Source organism: Pseudopipra pipra, chromosome 4, assembly GCF_036250125.1.
Source record: "Pseudopipra pipra isolate bDixPip1 chromosome 4, bDixPip1.hap1, whole genome shotgun sequence".
Taxonomy (NCBI): domain Eukaryota; kingdom Metazoa; phylum Chordata; class Aves; order Passeriformes; family Pipridae; genus Pseudopipra; species Pseudopipra pipra.
Window position 1 is genome coordinate 22489816 of NC_087552.1, and position 19575 is coordinate 22509390.

The 19575-nt window shown below is 37.1% G+C and overlaps 1 protein-coding gene across 4 annotated transcripts in view; it reads left to right on the top strand.

Annotated features, from left to right (window-relative positions):
* The window catches only part of GRID2 (glutamate ionotropic receptor delta type subunit 2), a 695953-nt gene that overhangs the window by 530005 nt on the left and 146373 nt on the right, over window positions 1-19575 (top strand). For all 4 annotated transcript variants that reach the window (XR_010430019.1, XR_010430018.1, XM_064651918.1 and 1 more), the window contains exon 9: window positions 18465-18566. Coding sequence is in view for 2 of the 4 variants with exons in the window: in XM_064651918.1 (XP_064507988.1) it covers window positions 18465-18566 (102 nt within the window). In the remaining 2 variants the exon portion in view is untranslated. The remainder of the gene's footprint in view (window positions 1-18464; window positions 18567-19575) is intronic.

A 19575-nucleotide genomic window follows, 5' to 3' on the forward strand; every position in this document is an offset into this window, starting at 1 on the left:
ATTTGGACAGGATGTTGAATATGGGGCAGTGGGAAGTTCGGCATCACTCTAAAATTCTCCTGCGTATCCCACTTGGGACTAGAGGCATTCCAAGTCCAGAATCTTCTGTGCTATGGAAGAAGCTTGATGTTCATCTTATCCATGTTTTGGAGGAAGACAACAGTAGCTTCAATACAGGAAATATCCTAACTCCACTTTTAACTCAAGTTTTATGAATCCAGTTCCCTTGTACTTACTTTCCTTGTAGTAAGTACGCAAGTAAGTACTTGTGTAATTGAAAAGAGGCAAGAAGAAATAGTAAATTGCATTAACTTCATCCTTTATCTATAAATATTAAGGAGGTAACTGATATGGCAGCAGCAAGCTTTAGGAAGAGATCTGTGGGAACTAGCTAATTTATGTGTTGTGCATCCTGGCCCTGAGCCAGAAGAGTTGGTTTGGGTTTTTTTCTTTTCCTCCATGCATTCTCAACAGTTGCAGGTGAACTCAGACTATACTGATTTCTGCAGCTGCAATGAATTTTATTATTCTAATGACACACAGTATATTTTCTGTCATCTTCTGGGTTTTTTGGGTTTTGGTTTTTTGTGTTGTTGACGTCGTCGTGCTGTTTAACTTTTGCAGAGAAGGTGAATAGCAAGTGCATACCAAATGAATCTGCTTGGCATAAGAGCAAAAGCAAATCCAAGAAGCCTGATATTAAACTCCAGATTTTAGAATCCAGGTCTTGTGCTGTAGTGCTGTAGTAACTGGAGGTTTTATAGAATTGTTAACAAAAAAAATTCAGGTGAGAGCATTTCTGTATTGCAACTAATCCTATCCTTTGTGGTCCCACTGCACACCTGTTTTTTTCTTATGGAATTTTTCTCTCATTGCTTATTAACTCATTTTCTAAATTCTAGCAGTATGCTGAAGGTCTTTCTTATGTGTTTTGTCTAGGAATGCTAAAACTAAGAGATGCAGCAATTAAAACCAATATGTTACTCCAAAAATAACATTATTTTCAGATATTAGTTTGACTTCATGTAGTTTTGTAGCCTCCATAGGCTGCTAGAAATGCTGGTGTTGTTGCCAGACCCATGAAAAAGCCCAGAGCTGGGGGCTGTGGAGGTGGCTTGACGTCGTCCATCCATCTTTGCTCTTTGGATAGGATTTCTCTGCTAAATACTTGTGCCAAGGATGTGCCACAGAGTCTTTTCCTATTAGATGACATAATAGAGTTTCAGACATTCAGTCAAATAAGTGAAAAGCTGAACTGATGGTTTGAGGCTCTGCCATATTCTGTTTTTTATTAACTCTGTCAATACCTAAAAGCTATGAACAAATCATGAGGAACTGGGGCAGTTCATTCCATGAGATAATTCATTCACAGTGAATTTTTCAGCCACATTCCTTTAGAACTTGAGAAGAGCAAAATAAAAATGGGGCTGAACATCTAAGCCAAAGAATTCTGATCCAGAGTTGTCTGAAGTCAGTAGACTTTCATCAGTTCCTGATGAGAGTCTTTGGTTTGGGACCTGAGTGAAAGGCAACTGTTTGAAAAAGAAATTTTAATATGATTTCTCTACTAGCTAAAGAATGGAAAAGATATTATTTCTTCAGTGTCAAAATTTGGCTTACCTTTTGTTCTTCTACACTTAAGGAAAAGTGTGTTGTTGTTTTTTAAGGTATTAATTCAAATTATGATACGCATCTATGATTGATTTCAAAGAGGGAGAGTTTGAGTTAGAATAAAATAGCCAGCCTGAAGCCTCAAGAAATTGCAAGTCACTGAGTCAAACCTACCTTAGAGCAGGCAATTTTATCCTATTCAAAGAGACATTTTTCCTTAGGTATTTTACATGAGAACCCTGTGCTGTACTAAAAAAAAAAGAGTTCTTTAAAGAACAAACAACCATTCCTGAAGTTCAAAGAATTATTTTATCAAAGAAGAAACAGCAGAAACCAAATCCGAAAAACAGTGTTGTGCGTTACTATTTTTTTATGACTGATGAGTAGCAAGCCATTATCTGAGCTGTCAGAAACAGCTTCATGTGGTCCACGGGAAATTTCAGGTTTTCAATGCTAGTGCTAATTCTCTTAAAAATGCCTTTTGTGTAATGATTAAAAACAATCTCTTAAAAGCCTGTTAAATTCTAAAGCTCTAATTCTAGTGTTCTGAGCTGTGAATTAGGACTTCTGTCTTATTCTGTCAAGAAGAGGCATATTAGTAAGATTTTAAAAATTGTCTGAACCAGATATTACCAAGATCATGTAACACTTGACTTGTAGGATGGTATAAAAGTGAAAATGGTGAACTGAGTTGTTTTCCTATCTCAGAAATGGTTAAGCTACCACATGCAAAGTTTTCACAGACTGTTTGTTTCCTTGCTGAATTGAGCTTCCTGTTGCAAATAGCATTAAAAGTAGGTCATGACACCTTTAGGTTTTTCTTTTTAATTTTGAGAATTTTTTTCCTGAAATCTTTCTTTTGCAGAGTTGGAAAAATTTTGCCCTAGTTTAAAAAAAAAAGTCAGTCCTAGACAAAATCTGGAACTCTTCCAGCTAGAAAGTGTTAAACAAGTAGAAAAATTGGAGGGAAACTCAGTAGAAGTTATGCTAAAACACTTCCTACTGTCACTTAAAAAATAAAAAGGAGTTAAAAACATTTCCAAGATTGACTACAACTCAAAAATTAGAAAATTACCAATTTATTTGAACACCACCTTTGTGTAATTCAAATGATACATTTGTATGATTCATGATAGTTTATTTTTCCTGAGCTGACTTCTGGTATGGAAATCTTCACCCTGTGTAGTTCAAATTGCCAAATCAAGCAAACAAAAAAATGATGCTTCACAGCACAAATTGTAGGGTGACCTTAATAAATTCTGATTAAACCCCCATCTAGTATGTCTTTCTGGGAATACATCAATTTATGCTATGATTGTGTATTACAGCTGCTAATAATTCTGAGGTGTATTCATATTCAAGAAAATTGACTTGTTTTCCTTTTAATTATTGTTATCAATCTTCAAGAAACTAGACAACCATCATTGATAAAACTTGCAGATTTGTCTACTATAAAGAGCAATCTGGATTAATTGATATGATGGATTTAAAGGATCAGAGTCTTACAGGAAAAGAAGATTGTTTTGATGTATGATACAGATAGAAATTGCTTCGATGAAGGAGAGGTTTTAAAATCTCCACCATTTTTCTTCACTTCACTTATGGAAGTTTGCTTTCCCATTTCAAAGGCATCAACTGCCTGTGAAGCACATGGATAGAATGTCCTGCCTTGATCCCCAGAGAGCATCACCTTCGGATGGAAAGGGCTTCATAATCCCGCAAAGAACTGAGGTTGCGTTGGCCAGTCTGCTTCACTGGGTCCTCTTTCTTTTACATTTTCAAGATAGGTGTGATGTTTGCCTTTTCCCATTCACTATGACCTTTCAAACATCAGAGTTTTATATCTCCTTCAACCCTATCAATTATATCCCATGAGTCCCATGAACTCATTTTTTTATTTAAGCATATCCTCATTGATTTTCCTGTGTCATGGGTAGTACTTGATTCCCCCAGACTCTGACAAAAGATGCAGGAGCTGAAAAGCCTGGGAACAAACCTTGATTCAGGCAAAGAAAGCATGTTCCTCATCTATTTCTATGCTTGTTATCTCCGGGTCCCCTGCCCATGGATCAGCAAGCCTGTACTTTCCATAGCCTTTCTTTTGCTACAGATATGCATGAGGAGCCCTTCTTTCAGTACCATCATATCCTTAAACCTCCTAGATGCACAGTACATCACTTGAGTAGCATCCAGTTTCCTGCCTGCTTTCTGCAGGTAGCTGACAGTGTGCCCATTAGCAACTGACCTGTGCACTCTCTCCAAAAGGCTGATCATTGTGTTTTGGTCCAGAGGCAGTAATCTTGGCAAGAAATCCTATCATGGTGTTGAGGTTGAAGAGACCATCTTCAGGACTGTCAGGCAGACTATTCTATGTAAGGACTTTGCTGTTTATCTATGCCATGCTTTTGCCTTCCTTAACTGTGTTTTTGGCATTTTGATTTGTTGTTCTACAACTCCTTTTTTGACCTATCTCCATCCTAAGTAATCTATTATAGCCGAGAATAGTCAGGCCTACAGGGAAAAGGTTATATCTTTTATAAGACCAAATAATACAGCTGGAAGAAAAACAAGAAAGGTTTTTGTCTCAGAGGACTTTCATTAGATTTCTGGGCTCAAAGCTTGCTCTCTCCCCTGGCTGTATTTCTTGGTCTCATAGAAGATATTACTTCTCTTTACAAGCCTGTCCTGTTCGTAGAATTACACCAGCAAAGCTACAATGACACTTACATGTGAGCAGGGAGACAGAAGCCTATACAATTCAAAATAATATATGTTCTATATGTTAAATTTATCTATTTAGCATAGTCATTCTTAGCATAGTGATAACTAGCACAGAAATAGGCTGGGCTGATTAGAGAGTGCTTTTCAAAAGAGATATGAACCTAATGTACATTTGTGGAGGTGGAAATAAAAAATGCCAGTGCATTAAAGGTAGGAATAGACCTCTTGGAGTGACTTAAACCTTGTTTTCATCAGGGAAAGAGCATATAAGAAGTAACAGAAAGACATATTGAGGAAATTTTCCTAGCTACCGAAGTGAGAAAATTATGAATCCCATTAGCTAAAGGAGAAGGTCAGTAGTGAATATTTTATAGTTTAATATAGTATTCTGAATTTTCAAATCTATCTTTAAAAAAATCACAAAACAGCCAGACATGTTCTGGTGTCAGCCTCAAACTTACAATGGCTTGTTTACTTAGGGACTTATTTCTGATTGTTCAAGGAATTAAAATTCGTTAAAACCTCAGAATGATAGTTACTAAGAGTAGGACTATCATGTGCTGTGTAAAGCTTACTCTAAGTTACTGTTGATACTTTCTTTAGAAAGTATGTGGTCTGTATTTTCATGGGTTGTGAAGCTGGTAAGAATTGAATTGATAAATGCAGATGTTCATGCCAGAAACCTGACAGACCAATCACGAGAAAAAGATGGTTTGTAAGGGTAATGTGTCCAGGCAAATAAACCAGCATAGCTTTCTGATTATTGAATGCTTTGGAGAAACTGCCTGTAATCTCCATAAAGGAGCTATTATAGGATATTATTCCATGAATAAATTTGTATATAAAAATAGATGAATTATTCACTTAGTTTTAGTGCATCTTGCATAGAGGCAATTTATATTTCTTATAACAGTACAAATTCTCATTTTAATGAGTGTTTTAATGCAATGAAAAGTGAGCTGAGCATAACTCCCAGGTGTTGTACTAAAAATGGAGACATATTCAGGATCTATTCTAAGAAGAAATATAGTTTTATTTGCAGGTGTAGAGATGGAGTTGGATTCTCATATAGGCTAGTAGGATAATTTTCACTAAAATACTCTGTCTTACACCAGCCAAGACTCCAGCCTCAAATGCCTTATAGTCAGGTTCAGATTTGCAAAACCTGATTGCATATTAGGAGTGCAATGAAGTGCAGGTTAAATGAGTAATATATAGCTATGTCAACACAGTTAATGAAAGTGTCTAGAGTAAAGTGTTTAAATCTGAACTAATGCTGACAGACTATTAACCTTCATCTCTGCTTTAGACAATGGATAGATGCCACACCATATAATAGGCTCTTTTGGCTTTTTTTTCCCCTTTTTCTCTTTAGCCTGAAACAGGAGACTTACAGCATATTACCTGAGATTGCAAAGATGGAGGTTAGTCTGACAGTGAAAGACCATGATATTAAAAATAAAAAAATAAATTCAAAAAATGACTGTGGGAAGTTTGTGTTAAGATCTGGCACTATAATAATAATGTCTTCTTTGTAAGTTTATGAAAACCAGTAAAATTCTCTATCAAAACTATAATGGAGACAAGAGTAGTCCACACAAGAGTCAGCTTTCAAACAAGCAATTTTAGTCTTGCAGATATTTACACCTTCTCTAGTGTAGCTGTTGGCCTTAGGACCTCCTCTTAGGAAGATGATTAGTGTCCCCAGAGAAAAGCTTTCAGTGTTCATTGGAAGATAATGCAGTGGTACACAGAGGCTGTTGAGAAACAGGAATCTCCAGGATTCTCTTTTTAGACTCTGTCTAACATTTGAGGGGATATTATTATTTTTAAGTCAACTTTCTTAGTGAAAGAAATTTCTCATATGGGAAGGAGCTTGATATACTTTTATCAGCATAGCATAAAGGCTGTGACTCTGGCATACTCACAGATAGATCATACTGAGAGAGAATGCTTGGACATTTCCAGCCCCTCAGTAATTGGCTTTACAGGAGAAACAGCCAGATAGCTATCAGACAGGCAATGTAAACAAGGTAGAGCTGAAAATCAGGAGAAAATGGGGACAAAATACTTGATTTCGGCTATGTCTCTAATGTTAATTATGATTACAGTAAAAAGCACCATTATATAGGAAACTAATGCATACAGTAATGTAGTTCCTACCTCAGATAGTTTACAATCATATCAAGTGGGTGCTGCTGAAAGTGGGAAGCAGCAAGTGATTGGGGCAAATATAGTAGCTGTAAAGTGCTCAAGAAGGTAATTTGCACCCAATTACTGATTTCTTAATGTAATATTAAGATAGACATTTTTCCCTTTCTTAAAAGTAGTAGATCTTTTAAAATAGAAAGATGATTTTTAAATACATATTTTAAAATACGTATTATCCCTTAAAATTAAATCCCAGAAAAACTGTAGTTATAAGCACAGTATTACTACTTAGCTGGTTAAATAATCACTGCCATATATGCCAATATAGATCCTTAGAAGGATCTTTGCAATATCAAACTAAGAAGGTTCTCAGTGACTTAAAGTTCTTAGTTTCTTTACACAATTTCAGCATTGTGTATGCTAAAAAGGATCTATTGTGGGAATATAGTGTACTACCAAATATAATTTTCATCCTTTGCAAGACAGATTTATAATGTGTTTCTGTAGTTTTAATTACTAAGATATATTGCTAATCTATTTTTGTGGCAAATTCCAATGTCATTAAAGCAGTGATTTCCATTTGTAATAAAAATGTATTTTAGTGATTCAGCTATTCTAGAGAGGGCTTATTAGAAGTGTCGATTCATATTTTAAACTAATGGTTTACTATTTTCCGCAAGGATCTTTTATTTAAATCTTCAGGTATTCTACAGCATATCATTTGCTATTTAATGTTTATGATATGTGGATTGTTCCAACAAGCTTATTTACCATAATAAGAGCAAATACTTGCATTGCATGGAGCAATGAGTTCATAACATCACTCAGGCTGTCAACCATTCAGTTTCTCCAGAGCAATCTACTAAAAATATTTGTCTTGGTGGGCAGAACATAGCTTTTTCCTTATCAAAATTTTTTAACCTTTGTTTTTGTCCAACTGATGGTAAAGCAGAAGGGATTTTATTTGTTACCACTTTACCAAAATTTTTTAGAAACTTTGTGTCTAATTTTCAGAGAAGTTTTTTATGCACCAGAGAGACACAGCCTGCTGCTGTAATGCTGTTTTATTGTGTTGCTTTTAAAATTTTTCAGTAGCAAATAATAGGCATATATAAATGTGTCACTTTTTTGCAAAATGTTATAGAACTCATATGAGCCCTTCTTTAGTTGCCAACCTTATTTCCTTTCAGCATACGACATTTACTCACGCTCATGCCTCTGTTTCTTTAATGCAGAATTACCCATTCTGTGTGACTCCTTTGAACTGGTTACTAACAGACCCTTCTGGGGTTTAGATCCTCTTCTGTGGAACACTGATTAGTAGTAAAAACAGTGGGCTCCAAACTTGCTTTAAGCCATGCATGCTGTGTAATGTGCACAAGTGTAACATGGATATCTTAAACAGGTTTTGCACAGGCCAACTCTCAGCTGTGATTGATCTACAACATCACCCCCAGGAAAAACCAGTGGGCAATCAGAATTACGCTTTTCCTGGTGGTGAGGTGATGATGCCTCTGAAGAGTCGCTGGAGGCATCATCAGATGGCCATAGGAGAATGGGGCTGATTTAGGGACAGCCTTTCTGCTACCTAATGATGTAGCAAACGCCCTGTGGCATATAGAAAGGAAAGAAGCTGAATGTATTGTGTATGCTGAACGTGAGGTTATAGTGTTGGTAGTTAGAGAACTGCTTTTGATCATTATCAGTGTAACATTTCATTATCAGCATAGCAGTTCTGTCATGGCCTCTAGAACAAAGGAAATTTCAGTAACAGTTTATTGCTAGATCACTTGACAGGGAAGTATTCCAGCAGATCATCTGCAGGAAAAATTTTAGAAAGTGTTATCTGGACCCCATAGAGGGAGGGACCCCTGATATGAACCAGACCATGACCTAGTAACTCAAAGATTTCCCAGTGCTCAATGCTCCTGGCCCCTGTGCTGATCTTTAGGACATTAGGTGAACACACCTGCTCTCATTGCAGTTGAATTTAGTGGGAAGAAGTTATCTCTTGTTATCCAGGTTGTTGGCCACAACCATCTCCTCAAACTCATTCTTGACCTTTCTGTTCTCCACTGCCTCAAGCATCATGGTCAATAAAGAGTCTTCAGAAGAAGCTGCTGTTTGTTCTCGGCTGTGGCCTGGTACTAATATTCTGCTTGGTCACTGCTGTGCTAAGTTTTTTGATTTCTTCCTTGATAGTTCTGATTCCTAAGAAAGCTGCTCTGTGCTGAAAGAGTGGAAAAAACACCCCACAATCTTATTTTCTTTACTACCAAACTCTCAAAAATATATGTTCCAGTAAATCACTTGTAATATCTGGTCCATAATGCACTGAAAGCTAGTGACTCTCTAGCTACCCACCCTGTCAGCATGGGTTATACTGGAGTAATATTTTCTAACATATCAGTGACAAAATGAGGCTTTGATTTACTACCCATCATCAAGTGACTTATCCAACTTAGCAGACCTCTTTTTTTCTGCCAACACTGAGAATAAATCCTTGATTTTAGAAACAGAGTATTGATCTATGTGTAAGCAAAGATTGTTTCTACTTCTGTGTTTCCCATTTAAACATCATGTGAATGTGGAGAATCAATGGAAAGCAGTTTGTCATCTAGTGCTACTCTTGCTGCATTGTTGTGTTAGTTTCTCTGTAGTGAGACACTTGAAAGCAATATTTGAGTAACAACTTTGCCCCTTTTCAACAAAGCTCTCCATTCTTTAGGCACTCTCCAGAGTGCCTTCACATATGCACATTTAAACGGGAAATTAGTTAAATTGTCCTTTCATGCAAATTTCTCATGCTCCATCAGCTTCTACATTTCTTTTTCTCTTCCTTTTTATTCTTTTTTTTTTTTTCATATGTATATATTTAGTTGTTGATGTTGATGCTTTGTGAGCAACTGTTTTATAGCTCCTGTGCTTGGGAGGTATGTTGCACTAGCATGAATGAATAGGAGATACTTTTGTCAGATCTTTCTTTGTACTACTTTTAAGAAGGAGCTGGCAAACTCTGCTGTGCTGAGCAACAGAAAGTGTAAGCTACTTTGATGTTGTGTAACTTTGAACAGTTTCTAGACAGGTATAAATATGCTTAGAGGTACAGAAATTGTCTTTACTGAACACTGGTGTATGTTCTCACAATTCCTACATACTAATTCCTTTGCTTGTCATGTTGGTGATGAGAGGCTGAACATGTCGAGGAGACAGGGGCCCACAGCTTTTGGGATAAAAATACTATCTTATCACAGCTTCCACTCTTTGACTTTGTATCTGGGATTTGGAGGTAGTGTTTTCATGTCAGTACATCAGTGCCTTGAGTAAGGAAAGAAGGTGTTTTTCTGTGTCTTTTTCTTATTTTGTGTTTCATGTTGAAGTTAAGAATTATGTAGCAATGCCAAAGATGCTAAGTGTAAGTAAAATATAAAATGAGGTTGTTCTATTTCCAAGGTTTTCAGGACATGTATTTTTATGGTGTGTGCATTCTAGGAACATCTCCCACCCTTTACCCCAAGTCACAGAATCACAGAATATGCTGAGTTGGAAGGCACCCACAGGGATCACTGAGTCCAGCTCCTGGCACTGCACAGAACAGCCCCAAAAGTGTCACCATGCACCCAAGAGAATTGTCCAAACACTTCTTGAACTCTGTCAGGCTTGGTGCTGTGACCACTTCCCTGGGGACCCTGTTCCAGTGCCCAACCACCCTCTGGGTGAAGAACCTTCTAATATCCAACCTAAACCTCCCATGACACAACTTCGGGCCATTCCCTTATGTCCTGTCACTGGTCACCACAGAGAAGAGATCAGTGCTTGCCCTTCTTCTTCCTCTCTCAAGGAAGCTGTAGACTGCAATAAGGTCTCCCCTCAGTCTTCTCTTTTCCAGGCTGAGCAAACTAAGTGACTGCAGCTGCTCCTCATATGGCTTCTCCTCAACTCCTGTGAATGCAACTCTTTTTTTCATTCATAAGGAAAATGACAGCAGCAGTACTGGTCATTGAGCATTCAGTAGCTAACTAACTAAACAAATCTACCTTTGAGTAAATAGTGGTGAAGTATTGCTTCATTTAAAATCCTTTAGCCTGCCAAAGAAAAATGGAGATTCCCATATGCTATGCCTGAAAAAATTATACTTCATAACATCATACTTCATATGAAAAGATACCTAGATGTAGAGTTCCTTGATGCATTTCTGTGCAAGCAATGGTATGACAATTCTTGTTACACTTCAAAAATAGGGCTCAAGAGGTGCCATTGAGATTAGTCCAGATGTTCTGTAGCCTCATTGGGCCCCACATATACTATACCTAAACACATGTTCCCTGTCAACTGCCTTTAAAATAAACACAGATTGCTTTAGTATAATCACTACTTGTACCACTGCTTCTGCTATTGCAGCTCCTGGGGTGGAACTATACACGAGCTATTCTTTTTCTTGGAGAGTGATGAATCCAGTACACAATTCTCCATGTGGATTTACTTAAAAAACTGACTCTCAGACTGCTAATTCAGTGATTATATTGAAAGGAGATTTCATTGCAGAAAAAAAAGCCAAGGTGCTTCTCAGAATACGTGCTCACAGGGCTGACTGCAATGCAGTGTGGAGGTACCCAAGGAGCTCAGCACTGGCAGCAGTCTGCTGCAGAAACAGGGCATTCAGCATAGCTCAGTTTACTCTGCTCTGAAGGATTCACTTATGTGGTTTACTGGACTGGGTTTATCCAGTATCCTGCTCCGTAAACTCACTTCTCTCCAAGTGAAACTCTTGCAATTTTGATTTCGTTCTGGAATGCTCCCCCCAGAATTTTTGAGCTCTGCAACAGCAAATGGGGTTTGTTGATATTCCACTTTGACAAACCTTTCTGAAAATTCAAATCCTGAAAAAGCACCTTCCTAAGCTGAAGGGAAAGCTGGCAGTCTGCTGAAGAATATTTGTATACTCCCAGGGAACTGATGAGAAGCTGAAATGTGCCGTGTGTGTTTTCTTGCTATCAGTAGAAAGGGAGCTTCATGCAACACAGTGGAAAACAATATTTTTCATTGCTTGTCATTGAATAGGTTTGATGAAAGGATTTACTATGATACGAAAAGCTTATATATTGTGACCTAATACAAACTGGAATAGTAACCTGGAGTATTTTTCTTTTTGATTTCATAAAGATGTAGTGGTTGGAAAATGGACCAAGTTCAATTATAAAACCTGATTTTAAGGTTTTTGGGGTTTTTCAGGTGTTACCTGACTTAGATAAAATAAATCCTTTTAAACTCTTTAATATACTTAAAGAGAAAGGAGACAAGAATTTGCAATTAAAAATCAAAGTGATGTATTTAAACTGTACATAAACCTGAACTTGTTTGGTATTATCAATTTCCCTGAAATAATTCAGACAGCAAGGTTTCAATGTGAAATGAAAGTGATATTTATGAGTTTTACTCTGGGAGTATGAAGAACTTTGATACCAAAGGGGGGAGGTCAGTATTGGGTCAAAGAACAGGCTTTTCCGAGTATTTGACTTTAACTGAAATATGGAGACAGTGGGAAAAGAGATCACCATCTGACTCATTATTATCCTCTTCTAGGCCTTTTCTTCAGAGTTGTGTAAGGATTTCAGGGGACAGGAGTGCAAAAAAAAAACATGAAAGGTGAAAGCAAAAGAAGCATGACTATACAGTAATTTATTTTGTTAAGTCCCATCTCCCTCATAACACAATAGGAGAAGGAGGAGTTGGAGGGAAGTTTTCCTGAGGGGACTGACTGAGAGAAAATGAGTTCCAAGGGTAAAGAGAATGGGGAAAAGACCCAAAGTGATTTGAAAGATGAGTCAAAGCTGGATGAAGTAAAAAGTGAGGTCCCTTGACCAACCCAAACCCTAAACAAACAAAACCAAAAAAAAATTTAAAAAGGCTCAGGAAACAGCAAGGAAGATCAAGGGGAAAAAAAGTAAAGAGGAAAGAAAGTACACTCAGAGTGCACAGAAAAATGGCAATATAGGAAAGAGGAAGATAACCACAGGTTAGGGAGCTGCTGGGAGCACTGAATTCACAGAGAGGACTAAATAAGGAAAAGGGGTATTTTCCAAAGATAAAAGAGATGACACTTAGAAGTGGGAAATGATAAATTAAAACCACCAAATTTCAAATGAAAGGGAAAGTAATAATAGAGAAAGTAAGCTAGAGATGAAGCAGGGGAAAAGTGAGAGATCATTAGAATAACACCACTGGCTTGGGGAAATGGTTCATTTTCTTTGAAACCTGGTGATTTACTATACATTTCAAAAATCATACCATTAGTGATCCTCTAGAAGCTTGGCCTAAGCACTCAGTATGAGCTTTGTGAGCAGAGCATGCAGTGTGAGAACAGCTATGGAGTCTATCCTGTTTTCCTCATATATTCAACATTTGTCAGTGATCTAAAACATCCAATTATAACTTCTGGCACCAATGTGGGTCCTTGAGAAAACATTGAGTCAGGAGCTAGTAGGCAAACAAACAGCAGGTTACCAGCAGGTAACTTTCCATTAGCTTCTTTATTTCAGTTCAATAAGAAAAGGAAATTTAGGCAGAGCCCAAAGCAAAATATTTTATTAACTCTGTGCAGCCTTATTCTGCCATGTGCTTTGGTTTTGAGGAAAGAAATTCTTGGTTAGATCACTTGCACTTGTGTCTGTGATCAGTTAATAAAACAAATAGCCCACCTTGGCTGCTGCAATATAACCCTTAGCCCTATGGATATAAAACTAAACTTGGGTATTCAAATTCTCCTAACAGCTTGAAAATAACAGGGCAACTCCAGGGGCAGGCATTCCTTCTAGTCCAGAGACAAATTAAAGCAATAAAACATACTGTACAAAATAATTACTGAATGCACAGAACTATATAGATTTCACCACAAAGAATGTAGGAGAAACAAGTGCTGCTATACATTATCCAATTTGTTGAACACTGTATTTTCTATTGATTTTAACACCTTATTATTTGCTTACTATTACCTAGGCTCCAATGAAGGTAGCAGTTAAACACAGAAAGCTTTCTTGCTAACCCATTGTATTAGGAAATTGGTGTGAAGAACAAAACTGATCCTTGATTCTTTAATCAAGTCCAAGGGTGCAGAGACCCTTAGTAAATCTCTGGCCATCAGAATTTTTGCAGATTTGGTTGACCAACTGTTGTTTGCTGGCTAGAGAGCTGAACTGAAAGGACTTTTTAGCCAGGTGACAGAGTGTCTGACTAAATTTTACATAACTGACCGTATCAGATTGACCACTAAATGGTGTCTTTTACAGTGTTTCTTCTGTAGGACATAGTCTTTCATCAATAGGATTTAGTCTCTGATTTCCCAGTTACTTTTGGTCCTATTAAACAACAGCTGACAAAACGCATCAGAAATACTCTTTGCAAAACAATTTCTATGTTGTCCTGCTTGAAGTTTGACTAAACCCTTTTTTTTTAATCTTTTTTTTTTTTTTTTTGTGCATCCTATTTTGAGTCTTCCCAACACCCCTGGGAATTCAGAATCTTCTAGCTGAGTGCTGTTTCATGACAGCTTTGTGGTGTCTTTTTCATTTGTGTGAATTATTATGCTTTGGGATGGAAAAGGGGATTATTGACGCACATTTCTTCTGTTGAAGTCACATCTTGGTAAAAGTCAGTTCTTAAAGCAGATTGGACCTGGGTGAAAATTGAGGAAGGAGTTTGTGAAGAATATGTGGCAAGGAGGCTGGTATTTCTGTGAATACCCAGCTCTCTACAAGCTGTTAATGGAACAGCTCCTCAACAGTGCTCTGTGGTGGGCATTTCCACTGGAAATGTTTTGTCAGGCTGCCCATACTAAACCCAAGATATTGTTCTTTTGGGTTTTATTTGTTTGTTTGTTTGTTTTGTTTCTTTAAATGCCAGGGAAATAAAGGAAAAAGGAGTCACTAATCCCGGTGTCCTTATAGATTTCAATTGCAGATGTAACATTGTTTTATCTTTCAGATTTCCACTGCAGCTTCTCTAGAGTGCTTTCTGCTCTTGACTGTTAGTAGTATTGCTGTGATGCAGTCTGAGTTCAGAGGTGGTTGCACTGCAATGCTGGATGAACCGGTTCCTGTACATTTCCTGTATTAATTGAAGTAACAGAACACTCTATGCTTTGATGTAGTGACAAGCACTTAAGTTATGCATTTTTATCAGTATTTGGGTTTTACTTATTTTCTGTGATTGTCCTCAACTGTGATCATACCAGGCCAATTTATTTTTCTTGATTAATTGACACAGTTTTAATCTACTTTTTAGTCTGCCAGAAATGAAAGGAAAAGCTCTCAATTATTCTTCAGAGTTCACTGATTTCATAGGAAGTAGGGGAGAAAAACTGTCTGTAAGCTCTGTCGTAAAGGCAATATAGATTTTAGCATTCCAAGTTCCCTATAAATCAGTGCCTGGAAATTGCAAATACACATGAAATAGATTTTTCCTATTTTAATATTGATATACAAATTGAAGAGCTTCCTTAATGCATTGTTTATATAGGCAAAAATTTCTAATAAAGAAGAGAGGTAAATTTTTGGCTCTGCCAGCAAAACAGGAGAGCAAAGCCCATTCCAATAATGATGACAGTGGGGATAACCGGCTGGGAGGTGGGATGACCAGAAAGAGATCGTAAAGTAGATATCAAAGGAAATAGAAGACTGACAACTTTTCCATCTTCATCACATTATATCAAATCTAGCAGAATGAAAGTTGTCATTAGAATAAATAAAAGAAACGACAACAGAAGTACAAAGCACTATAAATGACAAAGTTCATATGGTATAAAGATGACAAGCACAGGGCCCAATAGAGAGTTCCCATCACCAATCGACAGAAATCCACCAGAGTTAATGTGAGATTCTGTTAGTGTCTGATCTGTTCTCTCATTTGAGCTATCAGAGACAGGACAAAAGAAAAAGAAAGAAAATGCAAAAGCAGCAAATGTTTTGCAGAAGCAGTTAAGTGAGACATAAAGCTGAAGAGATAGCTTCATATCACCCCTATCTCGCTGCTTCAGCAATAGTTACATTTGCTCCATGCTGCAATGACAAGCTCAAATTGTCATCAATAAATGTTGATTTGTTTTCTCCCAATAACAGTAAGCAGCTCCCACTCAAAATCAATTTCAACTTTGTTGGCAAGACACTGCACATTTGTCTTTGCCATGACTGTGCTGTGTAAAGGAACAATTGAATGGAAAATTAAATGAACAATAATTGAAAGTAAAAAGTGCCTTTTTAAAGGAAAATCAGTGCCATGCTGAATTTCCAGGAATCACTTATGTTGGTGGGGTTTTTTATCTTTAAAAAGGTAGAATAGGTCGGGCTAAAAATTTAATTATATAAATACGTGCACAATAATGTACATAATTAAAAATGGACTTTAACCTCAAAAGCATACAAAGGCTCTTCAGTAACTTCCTAGGGTTTTAATTCTGGCAAAAGCAGCACCATTTCTGCAGTAATTATACATCCAGCACATTTGGATATGCTAATTGGATCTAAGCTCTAATTAGTTTCTTTGTGTGACTAAGAATGACAATCGCCAAATTAATTTAATGCAGTTTTCTTCTGAACTTGAATGCTGTTTTCAATATTTTCAGTGTGGAAAACATAGACTGTCAAATGCTTTGCTTTATAGGATGGCAGTGGTTCATCACATACAGTGTACAGTGCACATACTTCAAGTACATTTGCTACATTTCACTGCATTATTACAGGTAATACACTTCAGCAATTAGGTTATTCTTCTCAAGGTGTTGCTCTGCCAGAGGAGTGATGAGGACCTGGAACATGTCAGCAGTCCATCCATACCACTGTGAACATGTGTGAACAGATACACCGTGGAGGTACAGAGGAAGCAGAGATGGCTAGTGTGATTTGTTGGTGGTCTTTGTGATCAGATAGGAACATGAAGTGAGGAAACCAAGAAGTGATTATTTGTGCTTTTATTTAGAAATAGGTATTGGAAAGATGAGTAATTAATATGATGCCTCATACTTTTATTCCTCCTTGTATCCTGTTGCTGCTTTCAATGATTTCTGATGGTTTTCTGAACCCAGTAGATCCTTGATTCAGTTATTACTCATCATTATCCTTGCTCATTCTCTGACTGTAGTATAACCTTGTCTTCAAAATGGCAAGAATTAAGACAGCTCTGAGTGCTTCTGAAAATGGCAGAGAGAAATTACTTCATTGTTTTGAGGCCATCTTCTTCTGGGTTACATAGAATTATGGAATCATTTAAATTGGAAAAGACCCTTGAGATCATTGAGCCAAACCTAACTTCTATATCATTGCAGAAAACTTGTGTTCTATACTTTTTGACACACTCATTTCTTAAGGAGGTATCTTCAAAGAATTTATATGAACATATTGAAATTAAAAAATTTGGAAGTTGCTCTAAAGTAATGGCTGTATTGAAGAAAACAAATATTTCAAATTATCCATTTATGAAATTGTTAAATATGTTTACTTAAAATTTGTTCCTTGTTTTCTGTTTCACTTTGAAAGATCTGTGAAACACATATAGAGAGACTTTTCACATGAAGAACTGAAAATAATGATTTCTGTAAATTTCTGTCCTAGCACAGTCAGCAAAGGTAGTACCCTTCTTTACAGACCCTTTCAGATGGTTTGAGATTGCCATTTCTGTGACTCTGTGTCAAATTGCATAAATGTTTTAGGTGTTTTACAGTTTATATTTCTCTACAGGATTGAATTCTCCAAGAGAGTAGTCTTAGTAGAGGCCACTGGACCCAGCAGAAACCTGCTGATGTCAGTCTTGGTTTTTCAGAGGGAGCAAGACCTTTTGTTCCTTTAAATAGGGACATGAAAACCACCTGGGTTTAGAGGCTTAGGGTAGCTACCTGAGTCAGAGGATGAGCATCCCTGGAAAGACTTCATGCAAGGTCCATGGAGAAGGCAATTCAGAGCAAGAACTTGTACTTGCAGGTGTCTATTTCTTTGGCTGTGTAACAGCTTTACACAGGCATTGGCCATAATTAAGACTCTGCTTTAAAGTCCTCTGAAGTCAGTCATTCTCTTTCTTTTGGATTTTGGATTTAACACTGGTAATTGTACAGGCCAGCTGTGTGGGGTAATGAATTTCAAAACCAAAACTGATTATGTTTGTATGTGATGCTAAGGGATATGTGATTGATGGATTTTTTTCTCTGTACCCAAGATAAGCATCTACCAACATATAAAAATGTAGGCAAGTTATGTTTTCAGAAAAGCTAAATTACAAGTCACTATCTACTAAGCTCGGATTGAAAGACAGTTAGTTAAAGAGATTCCTGAGCAAAAGCTTCCATTGACAGAAGCCCAAGAAATACTGTAACACCAATGCAAACAATGCCATAGCTGAATTTCTTTTCTGCATTATCTATTGCATTTCTTTCTCAATATTATGATGTGCTTATCCGATGCTCTTTCAGTCATCTTTAAATGTGGTTTTTAACCTGGATTTAAATCACTGCTGTTTCATTAGCAATTAGTAATAGTATAAGCTTTAATTAAAACTAGTGTAATTCCTTCTGTCAGAGTTCCACTAGGAAAGATGGGCTGAAGCTGACAGCATGCTAAAATTATGGTAGCTATTATTTTTTTCATTAGTGTATAACTGAAAGTAAGGTAGAAGTATTGTTATAGCCATAGTACTTTTTAAATGTTTTTCAGTAATGTAGAAGTCCTTCCTGAGCTGTTCTAAAGCAATGCATATAACCCCAAATCCTGGATACTGTCATCCATTGCACACGGGTATTTAAAAGTGCAAACTGATATCTCTAATTGCTTAATTTTCAATTTAAATATTAATCTGCGCACAAACCCTTCCCTGTTTTCCATCCCCTTGATTCCAGAGGGTGGTTCTGTTTATTACATATGTTTCTGCTTAAAGCCACCTAAGAGGAATGATTAGCAAACTTTTATGGGCAATGAGGAAATTATTTATGTTTTCTCTTTTAGCTCGGCTGCTGGAATCCTGTCACTGGTCTGAATGGGTCACTAACAGACAGAAAGTTGGAGAATAACATGCGAGGAGTGGTTCTGCGTGTGGTGACAGTGCTGGTAAGGAGATCCTCAGCTTTCTGCACTAGCAAGAATGTATTTTCTTCCTCTTGCCTCATCTTTTTATTAAGTACACCATTCTACCAAGAAATTAGTTGGTGTTGGAGTGTCCAACTTAAGCTTATCAATACTGGAACAATGGAGCATTTTCCACAAAATACAATTATTTTTCAGTACAGCTCATTTCAGAGTGAATCAAACACATTAGAACCCGTTTCTTCCACAAATACATTCTAAATTAGTTAACACAAATGTATGAACTGATAAAGGGCAACTTCAACTGCCCTGTTAGCTAAAGTTACCTAGCTGAAACTCTAAATGATTCCATTCCAATTACAAACAAGTTGTTGCACTTGGAAAATATTCAAGGTCAAATTAAGGTGAGTAACATAAGTTTGGTAAAACATCTACTGTCTCCTCCTGGCTTTTCTTCAGCCAGGTTCATCCCCTTTGTGGACATCCTGCATTTAGCAGCTGCAGTAAAGTTTTTGGTTTAAAACTGAACAGACAATGTCTGCCAGAAGAGGAAAGCACTTCATGTTATGAGGCCAGTGTATTCCCTGCCTTAAACTTAGGTTGCTCAAGGAGTTGTTAGAGTGGAAAAACATAACAAAGAAGAAGGAATTAATACGAGACATTTTTATCTCTCTTTAGAACAATACCCAAATACAAATTTGACTCAGGGCTGCAGAACTGTAAAGGTTATATTGAGTTATTTCCCTTTTGATACTATCTGCTCCTGTTTTTAAGTTCCAGTTCAGTGTCTGAGGGCCTGACCGCTTGCTTATAAAGAACAAGACGAGTTTTCACGGTTTGCATTGGTGACAATTCACAATGAAGGAAGAGGCTCAGTTAGGGATGGAAAGTGAAACCACCAGAGCAGTTTTGTACCCCTCCTGTTATTTTATGGGCCTTTAAAAGCTATTATCTGTCAGGGTACCTAGTCTGTTTATGGCATTTAGTATACTAAAGAACTTCCTGTGATAATATCTCCAAGACAAAACAAACC